Source organism: Hypanus sabinus, chromosome 14 (genome assembly GCF_030144855.1).
Source record: "Hypanus sabinus isolate sHypSab1 chromosome 14, sHypSab1.hap1, whole genome shotgun sequence".
Classification (NCBI taxonomy): domain Eukaryota; kingdom Metazoa; phylum Chordata; class Chondrichthyes; order Myliobatiformes; family Dasyatidae; genus Hypanus; species Hypanus sabinus.
In genome coordinates this window covers 34,094,502-34,114,475 of record NC_082719.1, presented here as the reverse complement: position 1 = coordinate 34,114,475, position 19,974 = coordinate 34,094,502, and the positions used below count along the sequence as shown (strand labels likewise).

General features: G+C 40.6%; 1 protein-coding gene across 3 annotated transcripts in view; it reads right to left on the bottom strand.

Annotated features, from left to right (window-relative positions):
* Window positions 1-19,974, bottom strand: part of zcchc4 (zinc finger, CCHC domain containing 4) — an 86,009-nt gene that overhangs the window by 21,532 nt on the left and 44,503 nt on the right. For 2 of the 3 annotated variants that reach the window (XR_009515639.1, XM_059988985.1), the window contains exons 6-9: window positions 17,788-17,860; window positions 11,498-11,648; window positions 10,295-10,327; window positions 6,657-6,748 (exon numbers count right to left, since the gene is read on the bottom strand). Coding sequence is in view for 2 of the 3 variants with exons in the window: in XM_059988985.1 (XP_059844968.1) it covers window positions 6,657-6,748; window positions 10,295-10,327; window positions 11,498-11,648; window positions 17,788-17,860 (349 nt within the window). In the remaining variant the exon portion in view is untranslated. The remainder of the gene's footprint in view (window positions 1-6,656; window positions 6,749-10,294; window positions 10,328-11,497; window positions 11,649-17,787; window positions 17,861-19,974) is intronic. The other variant, XM_059988987.1, reaches the window with a different exon arrangement.

Genomic DNA, 19,974 nt, shown 5'->3' with positions numbered 1-19,974 from the left:
TTCTGGGACTCCTTCTCTTCGTGATTTTTATAAATGACCTGGATGAGGAAGTGGAGGGATGGGTTAGTAAATTTGCTGATGACACAAAGGTTGGGGGTGTTGTGGATAGTGTGGAAGGCTGTTAAGAGGTTACAACGGGACATTGATGGGATGCAGAACTGGGCTGAGAGTGGCAAATGGAGTTCAACACAGAGTGTGAGGTGGTTCATCTTGGTAGGTCAAATATGATGGCAAAATATAGTATTAATGGTAAGACTCTTGGCAGTGTGGAGGATCAGAGGGATCTTGGGGTCCGAGTCCATAGGACACTCAAAGCTGCTACGTAGGCTGTCTCTATGGTTAAGAAGGCATACAGTGCATTGGCCTTCATCAATCATGGGACTGAGTTTAGGAGCCGAGAGGTAATGTTGCAGCTGCATAGGACCCTGCTCAGACCCCACTTGGAGTACTGTGCTCAGTTCTGGTCGCCTCACTACAGGAAGGATGTGGAAACCATAGAAAGGGTGCAGAGGAGATTTACAAGGATGTTGCCTGGATTGGGGAGCATGTCTTGAGAATAGGTTGAGTGAACTCAGCCTTTATGAGAGGTGACCTTAGAGAGGTGTATAAGTTGATGAGAGGCACTGATTGTGTAGATAGTCAGAGGCTTTTTCCCAGGGCTGAAATGGCTAGCATAAGAGGGCACAGTTTTAAGGTGCTCGGAATTGGGTACAGAGGAGATGTCAGGGATTAATGTTTTTTATGCAGAGAGTGGCGAGTGCGTGGAATGGGCTGCTGGCGACGGCGGTGAAGGCGGATACAATAGGGTTTTTTAAAAGATTCCTGGACAGGTACAGGGAGCTCAGGAAAATAGAGGGCTGTGGATAAACCTAGGTAATTTCTAAGGTAAGGACATGCTTGGCACAGCATTGTAGGCTGAAAGGCCTGTATTGTGCTGTAGGTTTTCTATGTTTCTATCCAATTAAATGCTGAGCTACGGTCAATGAACAGCATCCTGACATAGGTGTTTGTGTGGTCCAGGCAGGCTACAGCCGAGTGAAGGAACATTGAAATTGCATCTGCTGTTGACCTATTGTGGTGATAAATTGCAATGGGTCCAGGTCCTTACTGAGGCAGGAGTTCAGTCTATTCTTGACCAACCTCTTAAAGCATTTCATCACTGTAGATCTGAGTGCTACAGGTGATAGTCATTAAGGCAGCTCACATTATTCTTGTTAGGCGCTGGTATAATTGTTGCCTTTTTGAAGCAAGTGGGAACTTCTGCCCGTAAACAATGAGAGGTCCTTCATGCAAAGAAGACAATGTAAAATGCTGTGGATTAGATTATTTTGACTGTTTCCTGGATATCAGCTGCTAACAATGGCCCTGATAGTAAGTTGGCACAACGTCTCCTTGTTTGGTCCAGAAGGCCATTCTTGCTCTCTTGATCAAGAAGGAAATCCTTAAAAAAATAGCTAGACTATTTATTGGCCTATATCAGCGTATCCTGCTACTAATAGTTATATGCATTATGGAGGACAAATGATGAGAAAGCAAGCTGAAAATTCTACACTAAAAGAAAGTCACCAGTGCTTTTCAATTTTAAGAGAAACTAATACCCAAACACAAGGAAATCTGCAGATGCTGGAAATTCAAGCAACACACACAAAATGCTGGAGGAACACAGCAGGCCAGGCAGCATCTATAGGGAGAAGCGCTGTTGACGTTTCCGGCCGAGACCCTTTGTCAGGACCCAAGCTCGTTAATGAGACTCCAGATCCTTATGAGCCCCCAAAACAATTTCAATAAAAATATAGTATTTTGGAACAAGAACACAATGTCTTAAATCAACTTTGCTTGAAGCATGCAAATTGGGGATAAGACCTTGGGAGATTGAAAAGAAGCATTCTCTCTATGCAGAACAATTCCACTGCAAGTTGAATACATACATAGAACATTATAGCACAATACAACCCATTTGACCCATGATGTTATGCCAATCTTGATGCCAATTTATACTAAATGTCCTCTTCCTGTGTATCATCCATATTCCTCCATTCCCTATGCATTCCTGAGTGTATCTAAAACATAATTAAACTCCACCAACTGTCGGCTTCCACTAAAACTCTGGTAACCGATTCTAGACACCTACCATTCACTGTGTTAAAAAAGACTTGCTCCTCATATTGCCTTAAACATCCCCTATCTAACCGTAAAAACAATTGCTCTGCTATTTGACATTTCTACCTATAAGGGTAAAGATCCTGTCCCCCTATTGTAGCCACTCATAATTTTGAAAACTTCCCTTCAGCCTCTGATGCTCTAGGAAGAAGAACTCCAGCCTGTCCATCCTTTCCTTATAGATCATACTCTCTAATCCAGGCAGCGTCCTGGTAAACCTCTTCTGCACCATTTTCAGACTCCACAACCTTCCTATATTAGGGCAACCAAAACTGCACTCAATACAAGTGCAATCTGACTGAAGTTTTATGCAACTACAGCATGATTTTCTTGCTCTAATACTCAATAGTCATTCAATGAATCTGTAACATAAGACCAAAAGACAAAGGAGCAGAATTAGGCCAATCAGCTCATCGAGTCTATTCTCATTTATTCATGGCTGATCCACTTTCCCTCCCAACCCTATTCTCCTGCCCTCTCCCCATAACTGGTTGTGGACTTCTAGTCAAAATGCCAGCAAATGCTCCCTCGGTCAACATCTTCCAGATGGCTCATGAAAATATATTTTTTACTTTTTTTACATCTGTGTTGCTGGAACTGTTAGAGTCAGTGATTTACAGTTTGGAGATCGTTTCAGTGATCCAGCGCTTTGCTGTCTCCAAGAAGATTCTGGGAAGTGAGCATGTATGCGGACGGTCTCAATGTGAAGAAACTTCAAGGCAAGGTGCAAGCCAATGTTTGACACCATTTCACTGGTTAAAGCATCTATTAATCGACGATTAAAGTGTTGAAGAAGATTGAGACATTGAGACGAATGTGAAAGGTAAGCGAGAGTGTCTGTGCCGACTCTCTGCCTTTTGATCACTGCTGGAGAAAGATAGGCCTCACTGCCTTGTGTGGTATCCCTCTCTTTCAACAAATGTTGGTGATATCATAGGATGGTATCGTGTTTCTGGATTGGACTACTGCGTTTAGGGACAGTGGACTTTTTCAGACTTAAGGCTGATTTATACTTGTGCGTATGGGCTACACCGCAGCCTACGCCGTAACCGATTTTCACTTCTGCATAGCTCTATGCCATAGCGAGCATGCGTTGGTGTGCGCCAAAACACTAGTTGGCGGTGGGGTTTCTATGCCACTGGGTTGAGTTTCTTCATGACAGACATGGACAAGGAAATGCATTTCAAACATTTTCGTGTGTCGGCAGGCAGATTTGACAATCTGGTTCATCTATTTTGCATCGGTGTACACACAGCCTACAGACATGGTGAAGAAGCAACCGGAAATACTTAGGAGGAAATGCAATGCTACCAAGCGGATCAATCACAGTGGTTGCGGTCCGCGTTGCCACAACGTGTAAATTACTTTTCTGGAGAGGTGCGCGTCACCATAGGGTATGGCATAGGGTACATGGTACCTATGGTGTAGATGCGATGCACAAGTATAAATCAACCTTTAGGATTCTCATTTTGTGTGTGTGTGTTTTTTTTTTAAATCGCCCATTCCTTTTCTGCTTTGTTGTGCTAGGGGAAGGTGTTTGGGAGGTTGATGTTCCTGTTCTGTTTTGTGCAGGGGAGGGGGTTTTGGGGGAGTACTGGGATGCCACACTTTTTTGTGCGGGGGGGGGTGGGTTTAATGTTTCTCACTGAACAGCTTCCATGTTCGTGGCTGTCTGGAGATGACAAATTTGAGAGCTGAATATGGATACATGCTTTGATAATAAATGAATCTTCGAAAACTTTTGACTCACTGACTAATCAAAATCCTATCAACCTCTGCCTTAAATACCCCCAATGAACTGGCCTCCACACCCACCTGGCAGCAATGAATTCACAGATTCACGACCCTCTAGCTAAAGAAATTCCTCCTCATCTCCATTCGAAATGGTTGCCCCTCTATACTGAAGCTGTGTTCTCTGGTCTTAGGCTCCCAAGCTATAGGAACTATCTTCTCAACATGCACTCTATCTAGACCTTTCAACATTAATTTGGTTTCATTGAGATCCCTTCTCATTATTCTAAATTCCAGGGAGTACAGGCCCAGAGCCATCAAATGCTCCTCATATGACAACCCTTTCATTTGCAATAATTCTTACAAACCTCACTAATGTCAGAACATTTCTTCTTAGATAAGGGGCCAAAACTGCTCACAATACTCCAAGTGAGGCCTCACTAGTGCCTTATAAAGTCATAGCATTACATTCTGTTTTTACATTCCAGTCCTCTCAAAACGAATGCTAACATTCCATTTGCCATGCTCTCCAGCAACTCAGCCTTTAGGGAATCCTGCTCAAGGACTCCCAAGTACCTTTCACCAAGATTTTAGAACTTGCACCCCTTCTAGGAAAAAAAAAGTCTATGCTTTTATTCCTTCTACCAAAGCGCATCACCATACACTTCCCAACACTATATTCCATCTGCCACTTCTTTACCCATTCTTCTAATCTATCTGACCGCTTCTGCAGCCTTCCTACTTCTTCAACACTACCTATAATAGACAAGCTCCCACTTGTCCACCAATGCCATTTATAAATTAATCAGATACAAGTGTGGCAGCTTTGGACGATATTGCACATCATATATTGCCTCTATATGTAATCTGGCTGGTGTGCCAAAGCAGAATTAAGCATTTGCTGATCCTGCTGTTAGTGTTTTAACAATTTCACACTGTGCTTACTTACAGATTTAGAGCTTTTTACAGCAAATGGCACCTATATAAATTATATTTAAAGCCAATGAGAGGCTGCAAATTAACAAATGACTGCCTTAACTTTGTGACGTTAGACCGGGGGTCGGCAAACCGCGGCTCCGGAGCCACATGTGGCTCTTTTACGTCTGTGCTGCGGCTCCCTGTTGCTTTGGGAAATAATTGGTTGTGGCGACCCTTTTCCTGGCACATCCGAACCGACTCACAATTAGATAGCCTACGGGGATTTGCGAGCACAGAGCTTTGGAGCCTCTGCGCCATGGGGGGCAGGTTGAGGGAGGCTTAAAAGTGAGGCTGAAGATTTCGAATAAAGTTTTTTCCTTCGACTGCAGTTACCGACTCCGTGTCGTAATTTTAGCGCTGCGTGTAGCACACCGCTACATGGTCAGTATTTAATTAAAATGTATTTTATGTTAGTTTGTTAGTTTTTGAAATGTAAATCTAAATTTGAAGATTATGGTGATCTTGTACAATCTAAATAAGACGTTGTGGCGACCCATTTCCTGACACATCCGAACCGGCTCACAATTAGCCAGCGTTCAGGCTAAGGGAGATAGCCTACGGGGGTTTGTGAGTATGTGTCTTTTGCAGCATCCGCGCCCATGGGGGGGGGAGGGGTTGAGGGAGGCTTAAAAGCAAGGCTGTTTAGTTCGAATAAAGCTATCTTTGACTGCAGTTTACTGACTGCGTGTAGCACACCGCTACAACGTGTTTTTATCGCTGGCTGTCCAGAGGGGAGGTGCTGAAACACTTTGTCGCGTGTCTGGAAGAAGTGAAAACTTTCCTGGGCAGCAAAGGGCTCACCTTTCCTGAGCTGGAACAGCCAGAGTGGCTGGAAAAGCTACACTTCATGGTAGACATGACAGCGCACCTGAACACGCTGAACACAGCTCTTCAACGGGGTAAGGACGTACAGCCCTGCACATGTTGGAGGATGTTTTGGCATTCGAGCGCAAGTTGACGTTGCTTGCCAGAGATTTACAGAAAGGCACATTGTCTCACTTCCCCAATTTGAGAGAGTTCAAACAAGGTCATGACATGATAAATTCGGAGTATTTACATTCTGCAATCATCGCAATGCAAACATCGTTTGGGAAACGCTTCTGTGAGTTCAGAGAGGAAAAAAACACATTATCCTTCCCGGTCACTCCCCTAAGCATCGATCCATCCCTACTGAATATGACTGCATTGTCAGGTGTGAGTCAACCTGAACAAGGATGATAAATATTTTAATTGCCTATTATTTTACGTATATTCATATGTTTTCATTGTTCAGTGAAATAGTCCTTTTATTTTTCAGGTTGACAGCTGGCTGACGTTATTTTTGGTTTGCTGCTGGCGGCAAATTTAAGTTTGGCGTTTTTCATAAATACAAGAAGGACTCAAATAGACGTTGAGTATTTTACTTAAAAGTAACCTTCAACCCAACGTCTTTTTTTCGGAGGTCAAAATGTTTTTGTTGCATGCAGAAATGTAATTTCGTTTTCTCTGCAGGAGTTCATCAATTTCATAAGTGCAACACATTATAGTTTGTTTATACATAGCATAAAGGCAAAACAAAACGTTGTATGCAGTGTTATTTCATTTTAAATGTCAAACGGGTTTTGCGGCTCCCAGTGTTTTCTTTTCTGTGGGAAACGGGTCCAAGTGGCTCTTTCAGTGGTAAAGGTTGCTGACCCCTGCGTTAGACAAAGTCACAACCCGATCTAAAATTTAATCTTATTTTAGATCTCAGTGAAATGTACCCAAAGTAGCAATGCAAAAACCACATGTATCGAGAAGCTACTCACCTGATAATCAAGCATGCTGAATGATGGGAAACACTGCAGAATGCGAGGTTCAAAAAAGTATGGAAAAATCCAAAATATTGGTAATTCATCATCTGCAGAATGAAGTCAAAATAGAATAATAAGCCACCAAATTGTAAAATTCCTCAGAATAAAAAGCTTCACATGTAATGAGAAACTATCATTTGGCTAGGAATTTATGTTAAGTAAATGGAAGTTCTCTTCTATCTTTAAGGTGAAATATGCTGACTCAAGAGGAATCAATCCAACCTTTTATCAGATGATTTTTAAAGTATTATTGATGGTTCAGTCTTCAAAGTGAATAAGAATCCACATAGAATTCATAACAACTGTAAATTCTCTCAGCAAATATCTCCAGGGTACAATGCAAAATATTTATTTGGTAAGTTTGTTTTACATGTCATTTATCTAAGTGATGCATGTTCTGGGCTACGAGAGATAAACTGCGATAGTTGTTTCACTTTCCTCTATGTAATAAAAACTGGGAAATTATCTGATCACCCAGACCAGATGAACTGCACCCCAGGGTTGTGAAAGAGGTAGCGTTAAGAGATTGTGGAGGCATTAGAAATGATCTTTCAGAAATCATTGAACTCTGGCATGGTGCCAGAGGACTGGAAAAGTGCAAATGTCACTCCTCTCTTTAAGGAGGAAGGCAGCAGAAAGGAAATTATAAACCAGTTAGCCTGACCTCAAGATGTTGGAGTCAATTGTTAAGGATGAAGTTATGGAGTACTTGGTGACAGCACAAAGTCAGTATGACAGCACAAAGACAGCACAAAGTCAGTATGGTTTCCTTCAGGGAAAATCCTGCCTGATGAACCTGTTGGAATGCTTTGAAGAGATTGCCAGTAGGTTAGATAAAAGGGATGCAGTGCATATTGTGTACAGTCGGCCCTCCGTATCCACGGATTCAACCAACCTCAGATCAAAAATATTCGAAAAAGAATTCCAGTACGTTCCAAAAGACAAAACTTTAATTTGCCACGCACTTAACACTACGCTGAATCCACGCCAATGAAGTGATGTGTAGGCATACCCTGCTGTAGCCTCCTGCCAGTTCACAGATCCTCAGTCTCTCTCCAGCACTTGTTGCTTGAGCATTGTTCGCCTCGCGTCTCGTTCGTTCGCTACTTGTGTTGTGAGCGAGAGGAAGGAGTTTAAGGCTAGTAAGGGATAGCTGGTAAGCTATGTAAAGCGCTACAGCCTCAAGAACTTAAAGATTACAGGAGAATTGGGATCGGCTGATGCCGAGGCAGCATCGGCGTTCCCAGAAGAGCTACAATGGTTGCCTCTGTACTGAACATGTACAGACTTTTTTTCTTGTCATTAATCCCTAAACAGTACAATATAACAACTACTTACATAGCATTTATATTGTATTAGGTATTATAAATAATCTAGAGATGATTTAAAATATACAGGAGAATGTGCATAGGTTATACGGAAATACTATGCCATTTTATTTAAGGGACTTGAGCATCCGCGGATTCTGGTATCCATGGGGGGTCCTGGAACCAATCCCCCGTGGATACCGAGAGATTATTATATTTGGACTTTCAGAAAGCCTTTGTCAAGGTGCCACACATGAGGCTGCTTTCCAAGTTAAGAGCCCATGGTATTACAGGAAAGTTACAACATGGTTAGAGCACTGGTTAATTGTTAGGAGGCAGCAAGTGGAAATAAAAGGATCCTTTTCTGGTTGGCTGACAGTAACTAGTGGTGTTCTGCAGGGGTCAGTTTTGGGTCCACTTCTTTTTATGCTGCATGTAAATGATTTAGATGATGGAATAAATGGCTTTGTTGCCAAGTTTGCAGATGATATGAAGATTGATGGAGGGGCAGGTAGTGTTGAGGATGCAGAAGGACATATTAGGAGAATGAGCAAGAAAGGGGCAAATGAAATACAATGTTGGAAAATGCATGGTCATGCACTTTGGTAGTAGAAATAAATGTGCGGACTATTTTCTAAATGGGGAGAAAATCCAAGAATCTGAGATACAAAGGGACTTGGGAGTCCTTGTGCAGAACACCCTGAAGGTTAACTTGCAGTTTGAGTCGATGGTGAGGAAGGCAAATGCCATGTTAGCATTCGTTTCAAGAGGACTAGAATACAAGAGCAAGGATGTGATGTTGAGGCTTTATAAGGCACTGGTGAGGCCTCATCTTGAATATTGCGAACAGTTTTGGGCCCCTCATCTTAGAAAAGATGTGCTGACATTGGAGAGAGTCCAGAGGAGGTTCACAAGGATAATTCCAAGAATGAAAGGGTTATTATACGAGGAAAGTTTGAAGACTCAGTGAGTCTGTACTCACTGGAATTCAGAAGGATATGGGGGGGGGGGGGAGGGGGGGAATCTCATTGAAACCTTTCGAAAGTTGAAAGGCCTAGACAGAGTAGATATGGAAAGGATGCTTCCTGCAGGATAGTGGGGCACCCTTTCAAAACAGAGATGTGGAGAAATTTCTTTAGCGAAAGGGTGGTGAATTTGTGGAATTAGGTGTATTTAAGGCAGAGATTGACAGGTTCTTGATTGAACAGGATATCAAAGGTTACGGGGAGAAGGCCGGGAACTGGGGTTGAGGAGAAGTAAAAAAGGATCAGCCATGATTGAATGGCGGAGCAGACTTGATGGGCCAGTTGGCCTAATTCTGCTCCTGTGTCATATGATCAATGTGGCTAAAAGAATCATCACAATGAAGAGAAATTTCAAGCAGGAAGTAAGATTACTTTACAATACAGTTTTGGCAATTCTGGATTATAAAAACAAGTCTTCCAGTATTGCCTAGAGATTTAGAACTGTTGCAACAGTAACTTCCAAAAGCAAGTTGGATAAATATTTAAAAAGAAAGATGTCTATAGCTTTGGAGAAAAATAGAAACAGGACTGAGGCTAACTAATAGCTCATTTAATGTCTATCTGCATGGATCCATTCCTGGCAAGTGGTTTTCAACTAGTGGCATTGCTTTGGTCATCCAAATGTAATAAAATTATCACTTCAACCAGGAATTTATGAGTAGTTGTCATGTATATTTACCTACTGGATCCCACTGCAGACTGACACACAATCTAGCTTCAATCATGCCTTTAAAATTCCAATATTCTGTCTTTCCATCGTGTAGATGCAGAATCAGAAATTTTCATGCACTCAGTAGTAAGGAAGTTGCCAGATAAGGATGCCAACACTGGATGGATTGAACAAATTGTTCCAGAGGTCCAACAATGGACAACACAGACCCAAGCACCACCACACAGCTCCCGAAGCAAACTGCTAAATGGTACAAGAGCGACACATGGTCGGAGGAACCCTGTTAATGATTTAGAATGACATGAAATAATCCCTAAAATAGTCATTATTTAATTTCACTCATGGTGTAAAATACTTTACCAACACTGAAAAACAGCAGGAATGAAAATCTAGATCGATACAGCCTTTATAAACAGGCTAGCAGGTTCAATATGGGTAAATAGCTAAAAGCTGCTTATAGCTTTGATATCAATTCAAAACAAATACACATTTGGTATCTCAAATAAGCCAAGCAAATTAATTTCAATCTATGACCAGATCAAGGTCCATTCATATGTGAATAAACTGATTTTCAATTATTAACCCTCTTACCTATTGTTTTCTCTTCATCATGATCATCTGCAGCTGTAGTAAATTCAGAAAGTAATCATTTATGCAACAAGTTTCCACAAGCAAATAACACGTCAAAATGTACGTGCCGATCACTGAGCCAAGCAAAACAGGCTCAAATCATGTTGTGACAAATATAGTTGAAAGTGATTAAGGCTGATAAGACTGACTTTAATGAAACTAGTTTATAAATGACTATTGGTAGAGTACTATAATGCCATTGTGAAGGGCCACCACTGCTTGGTTATAGATAGGTAGTATGGCTCACAAGTAAAATAATTTGATTGAAAAGCCTGGAAGTGGAACCTGAAATTAGACATCAAGTAAACTGGCAATGAAACGTTGCACCTATGTAAACCCAAATTCTGGAGTGCTTCTGTTTGATAATCATTATACTGTAGGCAGTATCATCTATTACTGACCTTTGTCTGGCATTCTCAGCTTCAACAAAGTTTTAAATTAACCAAAATCTGTATATTCAATATTGGGAGCTAATTCTTTCTGTAGAGTCAGGCAGGTATACTATTCATTCTGCCTTTGATAATCTTGGTGCAATTTATGAGGGGAAAAAAAATCTCTCCATTCACCCAATGTATATGTGTACATTCTTTCACAATAGTCATTTGTTTTATCAAATATAATTTTCTTTTCTCTATGTCATAACTGCACATCATAACTCTACTTGAAAGGTAAAGAGTGCAGATTCAGCTGAATGATATTGGGCTGGGTGAGTTGAGATAGGAGGATTAAAAATGCCTTGAAATTCCTTGACCAAAGACATAGAGGTTATCCAATGGAAGTGTTTAAATATATTGGAAATATTTGATAGGGCAAATAAAAGAGATTATTTCAAACAGTATGATCTGCAAATCAAAAAATTTAAGCTGAACTAAGAAAATAACGTGGTTGCATTTTTCCACAGGAACTGGCATGGAAATCTGTACCTCCCTCAAAAGACCATAATTAGAAATTTGTTGACGGAGGTCGTTAGTTATTTGTTAGCAAGAAGCATATTTGTATCAAAGTAAGTGGAGTTGAGGATTAGGCAAAGGAAGCAAATGCGGTCGTTTATGTACCAATTAGGTTTTGCAGGAACTACTCTCAGGAGATCAAAGAGCTACTGTACTCAATTTCCTAATATCATACAAAACCTTATTGTTCTATCTACTTGAAACCTTTTTGTACCTTTGGTCTGTGAAGTCTTCCACATGGCAACAATCTTTTTAAAACTGTGAGCCAGTGCCTCCACCAGGCCCCCAAATGGTGGGTCAGTCACCATAACAACAGACTCTTCATTGTCCTGACACAAGAACGTCTGAAATGCTTCAAAGGCAGACTATAATAAAAAATAAAATACATCAGTGTCCACATCCCACACTCAATTTTTAAACACTTTTTAAAGCTTTGCTGACAAAAGCAATGTTTAAAAAAATAAGATACACAAATATATCTATTCTACAAATACATTAACAAAAGGTCATTATTTTGCCTTTTCAGTTCAAAGGGCTTGTCTTGCTGTTTTGTTTTGCTGTTTCTGCTGCTACTCGGGTTGTTCTGCTGAATATCATGAGCAAGCTGTGATGGTATTGGAACATGTCTCAGTTGTTAATGGAAACAATGCATTTCACTGTATGTTTCGATGTACATATGATAAATAAATGTGAATCTGAAGCGAACAGAAGTGTGGCTTGGAGGAAATCGCTTCACAACCTGAGGAGGGCTCAAGGTTACAGAAACTTCCCATCTTTTGATTAGGATGAACAAGATGGTTGGACCTGTAAGACTGTCCTGAGGAACTCCTGCAATAACTTCTACCAATCACCAGGCAACAGCACGTGGATGTAGTTATAAGATTAATGTCAAAGATATGTTGTTTACAATAATACGCTAATTGAAAAGGATAATATAAAAGTATAGCTGGAAGTTTTTAATCAAACAAAACCTACAACATTGGCACTTTTCGTGCTAACTTTCCTTATACAAATTGAAAATAGTGTCACTCATTCTTCAGAGCTTAACCCTTAAGATTCAAGATTCAAGTACGTTCATTATCAAAGAATGTATAGACACCTTGAAATTTGTTTGCAGCCACAAACTAAGAAACCCGAAGAACCCAATTAAAAAAGACCATAAAAAAGAGAAGAAACACAATCACACAAACAATAGAAGCAAACAACAGCTTTCTTAACCAAGCTGTGTGCTTAGGTTCACTTGCCAGATCAGCTGGAGTAGGCCCAAGCCTACTCATATTAGCCATCTCAGTTCATCATATTAGTGGGGCAAAAACAACACGAAACTTGCAGTGACAGAAGCTGCTGGAGAGTGGTGAAATCAGCCCGATCCTCTGGCTTTCCAGTCTTTAAATTGTCCAAGAACCGGGTAGAGTCTCACTCTAAAATTCAAGCCCGGTGCAGCGACAAGCTTGGGCAGCCCAAAGCCAATCTCAATCTCACCAAATTGGCTCGGCACTTGGAGCAATCCAACCTCACACCCAGCTTAGGTGGATGGGCACCGAAACTCTCCGCATCGACCCCTCTCCAAATCACTCACTCCAACAGTGACGTCTGTGACCTTCTTGAACACAATGCCCTCAGCTCTGCGATGACCCACATGGCTCATCCTTCAAATCAGCTTGAAACCATGGTAGGGGACTACAATCAGGCTTATTAGAGGAAGTCTCTGCCCAATTATCATCAGCATATATACTATGGTAAGCAGCATCTACCATTCCATGCCGAAATCGCAATTCAGGAAATCTGATCTCTTGGCTGTCCTTCTCCTACCTGCATACAGGCAGAGGCTAAAGAGCAAGGCTCAAAAGATAAGGACAACAAAGAGGTGGTCATGGGAAGCAGAGGAATGGCTCCAGCATTGCCTCGAGTCGGTAGACGGGGCTGTGTTCAAGGACTCAGAGGATCTGAATGAGTACACCACGGTGGTCACGGAGATTTTTTATAAAAACAGTCATAGCCAAGTATTTCCCCACAAAATCATTCAGCCTTCCCCAACCATAAGTCCTGGATTAACCATGAGAACTTCAATCTGCTGAAGGCCAGATCAGTGGCATCCAGGTCTAATGACCAAGTAAGATACAACCAGTAAGATCACCAGAAAGTCATCTCACTGGCAAAGTGGCAATTCCAGATTAAACCTGAATCACTAAGGGATGCTCTGCAGCTGTGGCAAGGCTTGAATGCCATTACCTCTTAAAAAGTGAAACCAAATGACATAGGTGACAACAAAACGCTTCTCTTCCAGATGAGATTAATGCCTTCAATGCTCACTTTGACTGTTGAAACATGGAGGAACATTCACAAACTCCCACAACCCCTGATGATCCTGTGATTCCAGTCTGAGGCAGTCGTGAGAGCATATTTCAGGAGGGTGAACCCAAGGGAAAAATCCAGACCAGATGACGTAACTGGCTGAATACTAAAGACTTGTGCTAATCAACTGACTAGAGTGTTTACCAAGGCAAACACAAGGAAATCTGCAGATGCTGGAAATTCAAACAACACACACAAAATGCTGGTGGAACACAGCAGGCCAGGCATCATCTATAGGGAGAAGCACTGTTGACAGCACTTCTCCCTATAGATGCTGCCTGACCTGCTGCATTCCACCAGCATTTTGAGAGAGTTTACCAATATCTTTAACCTCCTGCTTCGGCTGTCTAAGGTACCCACTTGCTTCAAGTAGGCTTCAATTATAGCACTATCTAAGAAGAACGTGATAAACTGCCTTAATGACTATCGTCCAGTAGTACTTACATCCACTGTGATGAAGTGCTTTGAGAGGTTGGTGATGAAACGTTTGAACTCCTGTCTAAGAGGCAAGCTGGATCCGCTCTAAGTTACTTAACAGAAAAACAAGTCCACAGCAGAAGCCATTTCATTGGCTCTTCACTCAAAATTGGATCTTCCAGATAGCAAAGAAGAATACATCAAGGTAGTCATTACTGACTACAGCTCAGCGTTCAATACTATCATCCCTTCAAAACTATTCATTGAGCTTCAAGACCCAAGTCTCAATACCTCCCTGAGCAATTTAATCCATTGTTTCCTCACTTGCAGACCCCAGTCAGTTCGGATTGGCAAGAACCTCTCTTCCAATCACAGGTGCACCACAAGGCTGTGTGCTTAGCCCCCTGCCCTACTCGCTTTGTACTTATGACTGTAAGGCTAAGCACAGCTCCAATGCCATTTTAAGTTTGCTGACAACACCAATTTCAGTGGCTGAATCAAATGTGGTGACAAATCAGCATATAGAAGGGCGACAGAAAATCTGGCTGAGGGGAGTCACAACAGCAGCTTCTCAATGTCAGTAAGGCCAGGTAGCTGTCTGTTGACTTCAGGAGAAAGCCGGCAATCCATGAGCAGGTCCTCACTGTGGGATCAGAGGTGGAGAGGGTCAGCAACTTTAAATTCCTCAGTGTAATCATTTCAGAGGATCTGAACCGGGCCCAGCACGCAAGTGCAATTACGAAGAAAGCACAGCAGCGCCTCTCCTTCCGAAGAAGTTTGCAAAGGACATCTAAATCTTTGACAAACTTCTAAAGATGTGTGGTGTAGAGTATATAACTGGTTGCATCATGGTCTGGTATGAAAACCCCAATGTCCTTAAACAGAAAATCCTATAAAAAGTAGTGGATACAGCCCAGTCCTCCCCACCATTGAGCACATCTACAAGCAGCACTGTCGAGGAAAGCAGCATCCATCATCAAGGACCACCACCACCCTGGCCATCAGGAAGAAGGTACAAAAGCCTCAGAACTCACACCACCGGGTTCAGGAAGTTATTAGCCCTCAACCATCAGTCTCTTGAAGCAGTGGAGATAACTTGATTCAACTTCACTGAACTGTTCCCACAATCATGGACTCGTTTCAAGAACTTTTTATCTCATGTTCTCAGTATTTATTGCTTTATATTTATTATTATTTCCTTTTTTTCTTTTGTATTTACACAGTTTGTTGCCTTTTTGATAATAAATTTACTTTGAACTTTGACAGCAGATGGGCAAAATGGGAGCGGGCAGCAGAATCGAATACTGTATGTAAATGTGCAAAGAGATAAAGAGATGAAGGGTTCGCACTGATTGTTTATGATCTAAGAACTTCATTACAACGGAAACAAAACTGACAACATTATGGATCAGACTTGAAACAAAAAAAAATTTAAAGGAACTCTGAATCTGTTAAAATCGAGCAAAAATGTAGAATATTCTAAATTGGATTATACGTACAGTATATTACTGTAAATATTTACAAGTCTAATAATATACAATAGTTACTAGTTATTACATACAGTAACTAAAAGATGCATACAATGTTAGACTTCAAAATTCTATGACGCATTTATTTGATTTGATTCTAATTGTCGGTAACAGAATAGCTAGAAATCTAACTAAACAGTACACTTAGCTTACTTGGCAGTTTGTCTGGCTTTAAGTAATGTCATAGCAAGCTCCAAAAATAAGAGATAAATATATAATATCGAATAAGTGGAGAATGCTGTTTGAAGCATAAAAAACAAAAGCAATTAGATTTCAATGAGTGATGCATGGCAATGCATTCGCAAACAGAGATAAAAAGTAAAAGTTAAGAATAAGCATAGAATTCAAGCAAAATGATTTAATGCAAATCCAGCATTTATAGAGATGTTATGGAATACAATGCTAGATAAGGCTTTATAGCAAACAATGTCAGTAAATTCAAGAAAATAACTAAAGTGTCTATGGTGTAAAAGGGTTTCATAAACGAGATCTGGTGCTTGACATTTTGCACTGCCAAATATTTCTCCTTTTTATCCCAGATGAATAACAGACTCAGGAAGATAGAATCTAATATTTTGCCTCCAGTAAAGCTGAATTTTTTGCTTTAAGTTTCACAAACATTCCAGCAACAAATCATGGAAAAAAAAGGGGGACTCTGAAATCCTCGTTAGTTATACTGGTTAAAAAATAGGATGAAACTAATTAAGGTAATTAAATTGAAATTCAGCTGGAAGTAGATAATTTAATCCAAATTCTGAACAGAGCACCAGAAAGGTCTATGTATAGCAAAATGTATGCAAATGGATGTACTGCAGAAGGATGCATTTAAACTCTGAAAACATTTAAGGATTTCAAGAAATTCACATCAGGTCTTATAGCTTATTGAGAAAGTTAGCAAGCACTTGTGTCAGCTGCAGAACTCTGAAGTACATTTTTCACTTATAGACCTTTACATCACTAATTTCAGTTTGGAACCAGACTTACTGTTCTAAGGAAATTTGTTTAGAATTACAAAGGACAGGGAAGGAGAAATTTAAATCCAAATGTCGGCATTTGATGAAATTGTTTTGAAAGTAAACAGGTTCGATGTGTGCAAAAGCACACCTGGATTGTTGCATTAAAAGAGAATCTTCCACACGGCCCTAATCCCTGCAAGCGGCAGAAATGCAACACCTGTCCATTGTCTTCCTCCTTCACTTCCATTCAGTCCTTCCAGGTGAGGCAACACTTCACATGCTAATCTTTTGGGGTTGTCCACTGTATCCAGTGCTCCCGTTGCAGCCTCCTCTACATTGGAAAGATGTAGATTGGGGTTCTACTTTGTCGAGCACCTCAGTTTAATCTGCAAAAAGTGGAATTTCCCAGTGGCCAACAATTTCAATTCCTAAACTTATTCCCATACCAACATGTCAGTCCATGGCCTCCTCTTCTGCCATGATGAGTCCACTCTCAGGTTGAAAGAGCAACACCTCACATTCCATCCAGGTAGTCTCCAACCTGATGGCATGAGCATCGATTTTTCCAACTTCCAATGATATTTCCCCCTCCCCTCTTCTTCATTTGCCCACTCTGTCCTTTTACTTCTTTTCCTCAGCTGCCTATCACCTCGCCTGGTTCTTCTCTTCCTTCCCTTTCTCCCATTCTCTGCTCTTATCAGATTCCTTCTTCTCCAGCCCTTTGCCTTTTCCACTTATCACTTCTCAGCTTCGTACTTCATCCCCTTCCCTACCCTCCTGGCTTCACCTCTTACCTTCTAGCTTGTCTTCCTTCCCCTTGCCCACTTCCTTATTCTAGCATCTTTCCCCTTTTTTTCCAATCCTGATAAAGGATCTCGACCCAAAACATTGACTGTATGTTCATTTTCATGGATGCTGCCAGGCCTGCTATTTCCTCCAGCATTTGCTGTGTGTTCTGGATTTCCAGCAACTGCAGGATCTCTTGTGCTAATAGTTGCTGAACCACTTGGAATATTTCTCAAGGCAGGCTGCTTTATCCCTGTAGGCAAAATGCCCAAGAGGCTAAATTAAATATGTAAGAAACCACATCATCTAGAACAAGAACAGAATCTTCAAATGTTTCTTATTTTAAAAGAAAATGAGAGAAACAACTCAAAATTTAATTTGACTTTCCATGCCTTTCGATTTTCACGTAATAGAAGTGCACATTTATTGTCAGATACTATGTCTCATGTGTAACAACATACCTTTCCTCCAAAGAAGTAGTGATTAAACATATTATAGTGGCAGAACTCCTCCTCTGAATAAAATTGGGAATACCTAAAAGTTAAAAAGAAAAGTGGCACTACATATTAATTTTTCCAAGGATTTTTACAAATCACACACATCAACTGTGGAATACAAAAATCTGTAAATTTAAAAACGGCTGTTGAAAAAAAAGTAATTTATGTTTTTGTAAAGTTATAAATGCATTTTTCTGCCATGTGACTGTAAAACATGCATTTTGTTATACATAGGACTTTCTATTGTTCTGTTCAGAATTTGAACTAAATTATTTCAATTTAATGTCTTTATTAGTTTTATTCTTTTAACCAGTAAAACTAATGTGGATATGTGGCAATAATATGGATCTATATATTTATAAATATTGTAATTTATATTTTTATAAATTTTAATCATAAGACATAAGAGCAGAATTTGTATACATTTTATAGAATTTATAAACTTTATTGGGATGATGACTAGAGGAATCTTGTGCATTTCTTCACACCAATAAAGTGATCTTTGACTTACTCTCACATTTTGCATTCACTGTCCGTCAACAATCTTCCTTCAGAGTTTGAAATTATTACCTGGGTACTATATATTAGAACACAGAATGGTACCACACATGACAGGCCCTTCGGCTCATGATGTTGTGCCAACCTTTTAACCTACTCCAAGATTAATCTAACCCTTCCAATCCTTCCCTCCTACATTTTCCTTCATCTCTGTGCCTATCTAAGAGTTTTATTAAATGTCCCTAATATACCTGTAATGTACCCTTGGCAGTGCAATCCACGCACAAAACACTCTGTCAAAAAACCTACCTCTGACTTCCCCCCTATACAAAACACCTAAAAATTATGCCCTCTCGTATTAGCCATTGCTGCTGTGAGAAAGGTGCTGGCTGTCCACTCTATCTATTCCTCTTTTCATCTTGTACACCTTCGTCAAGTTACCTCTTGTCTATTTACCTTTGATCAAACACATCTCAGAGCAGAAAGAAGATAAGTAAAATGGCGGAGGTAAACAATGACAATTAGATGCATACATTACATAAGGATGCTTAAACTGTAAATCAGTGAATATTTTAGAATCAATAAAGAGGTGCTGATTGGAACATAAACCTGTTAGTTTCTATGATTGACTAAGGTTTCAAAATTAGTTCAAGAAAAATTATACCACAAAAACACCAGTCAAAGTTCCTGAATTCTAGAAAGAGAACTATGGTTGGACTGTTACTGCCTTTAAATAATCTGAACAAAATGACCAAAAATATCAGTACTGTACCTGGTTACGCAGGATATGGTTTACATAGTGATTCTATGTATTGTGAGAGGTGAACTTATATTGGTATAAAGGGATCAATAAAGTGAATGTTCACAATCTTTTCTCAGAGTTGGGGAACCTAAAGCTGGAGAGCACAGGTTTAGAATGAGAAGGGAGGGTTTAAAGGGGACCTGAGGGTCATATTTTTCCACAGAGTGGGCGCTATATAGACCAATTGCTGGTTATAGCTGTTTGTGGACTACAGGAGGAACGGAGACAGAATAACTCCTATTGACATCAGTGGATCTGGAGTTGAGAGGGTGAACAGTTTTAAGTTCCTCGGCATAAACATCACCGAGGATCTTGCGTGGTCTGTACATACCGGCTGTGTGGTGAAAAAAGCACAACAGTTCCTCTTTCACCTCTAACAGCTGAAGAAGTATGGCATGAGCCCCCAAATCCTAAGGACTTTCTACAGGGGCACAATTGACAGCATCCTGACTGGCTGCTCTCAACTGTACCTGGGATGGGAACTGTATTTCCCTCAATCACAGGACTCTACAGAGATGGTGCAGACAGCCCAGTGCATCTGTAGATGTCAGCTTCCCATGATTCAGGACATTTACAAAGACAGGTGCATAAAAAGGGCCCAAAGGATCATTGGGTTCCCGAGTCACCCCAACCAGAAACTGTTCCAGCTGCTACAATCCAGGAAACAGTACCACTGAATAAAAGCCAGGACCAACAGGCTCTGGGACAGCTTCTTCCACCAGGCCATCAGACTGATTAATGCACGTTGATACATTTGTATTTCTATGCTGTATTGACTGTCCTGTTGTACATACTATTTATTACGAATTACTATAAATTGCACATTTAGATGGGGGGCCTAACAAAGATTT